Source organism: Oryzias melastigma, unplaced genomic scaffold (assembly GCF_002922805.2).
Source record: "Oryzias melastigma strain HK-1 unplaced genomic scaffold, ASM292280v2 sc02902, whole genome shotgun sequence".
NCBI lineage: Eukaryota > Metazoa > Chordata > Actinopteri > Beloniformes > Adrianichthyidae > Oryzias > Oryzias melastigma.
This window is the reverse complement of record NW_023419473.1, coordinates 1537-2350: the sequence shown is the minus strand read 5'-3', so window position 1 is coordinate 2350 and position 814 is coordinate 1537. Positions and strand designations below refer to the sequence as shown.

General features: G+C 51.7%; 1 protein-coding gene across 1 annotated transcript in view; it reads right to left on the bottom strand.

Annotated features, from left to right (window-relative positions):
* Positions 1-434: 434 nt before the first annotated feature.
* The window catches only part of LOC112141777 (protein enabled homolog), a gene marked incomplete at both ends in the record, with an annotated part of 1596 nt that continues 1216 nt past the window's right edge, over positions 435-814 (bottom strand). Inside the window, 2 exon segments of the mRNA XM_024264946.1 lie at positions 435-501; positions 580-631. Of these exon segments, the coding sequence (XP_024120714.1) occupies positions 435-501; positions 580-631 (119 nt within the window).

Sequence of the window (814 nt, the reverse complement as noted above, 5' to 3'; positions counted from 1 at the left end):
CATGTCTTTGCCTCATGGGGGGGGCAGTAAACTCCCCACTAATACTGACCTAACCCCCCAGGAAACAGATCACCCTCCGGTGACCCTCCAGCCCCCTCCTGGAGGAACGTTCCCTCTGAGCTCTTCTCGGCTGTTAGGACGAGTGGTTGAAGGTTCTACTCCAGAGAAGCTCCACCTCAAACAACAGCAGACTTTCTTTCCTGCTGCTGTCTGGGGTAGAAATATCGCCCCCATGTGACCGCTGAGTGGAACTGCAGGATCTTCTTCTGTGGTTTATGTGAATGTTGACTAAGAACTGCTCAGAATTCATTTGTTTGATGGGGGGGCTTCAATAAAAGCCCCTCTTGGGTGAAAAATGAGACGGTATTGGAAAGCCACGCCCCCTCCTGGCGAGGCTTTCTGTTCACATCAGCAACACCTGGATCTTTGCGTACCTTCCGATGACGGGAGACTTGCTGCCGTTCATGGTGTTGGTTCTCTCCCATGGCTTCCTGGGCATGTCTGCAGAGGGGGGCAGATAAATGCAGAGAATTATCACATGGGGGGGGTCTGTCTGCATGCCCCCCATCCAACACTCACCTGGTGTGCTACATGATGGCACTTTAGGGGTGGAGCTAATGTCAGCCTCCTCCTGCAGGGGGCACAAACAAGAGAGGAAGAGTTGCTCCTCTTCATCTAACATCAAAACCTTTGAGCCTACAGACCGCAGACTGAGTATCATACGGAATGGTACAGCTCCTCCATAAAATCACCAACCAAAGTTTCATCATCTTCACTTTTCCAGCTTCAGCCTGAATTAGACGCAGCCGTCTGA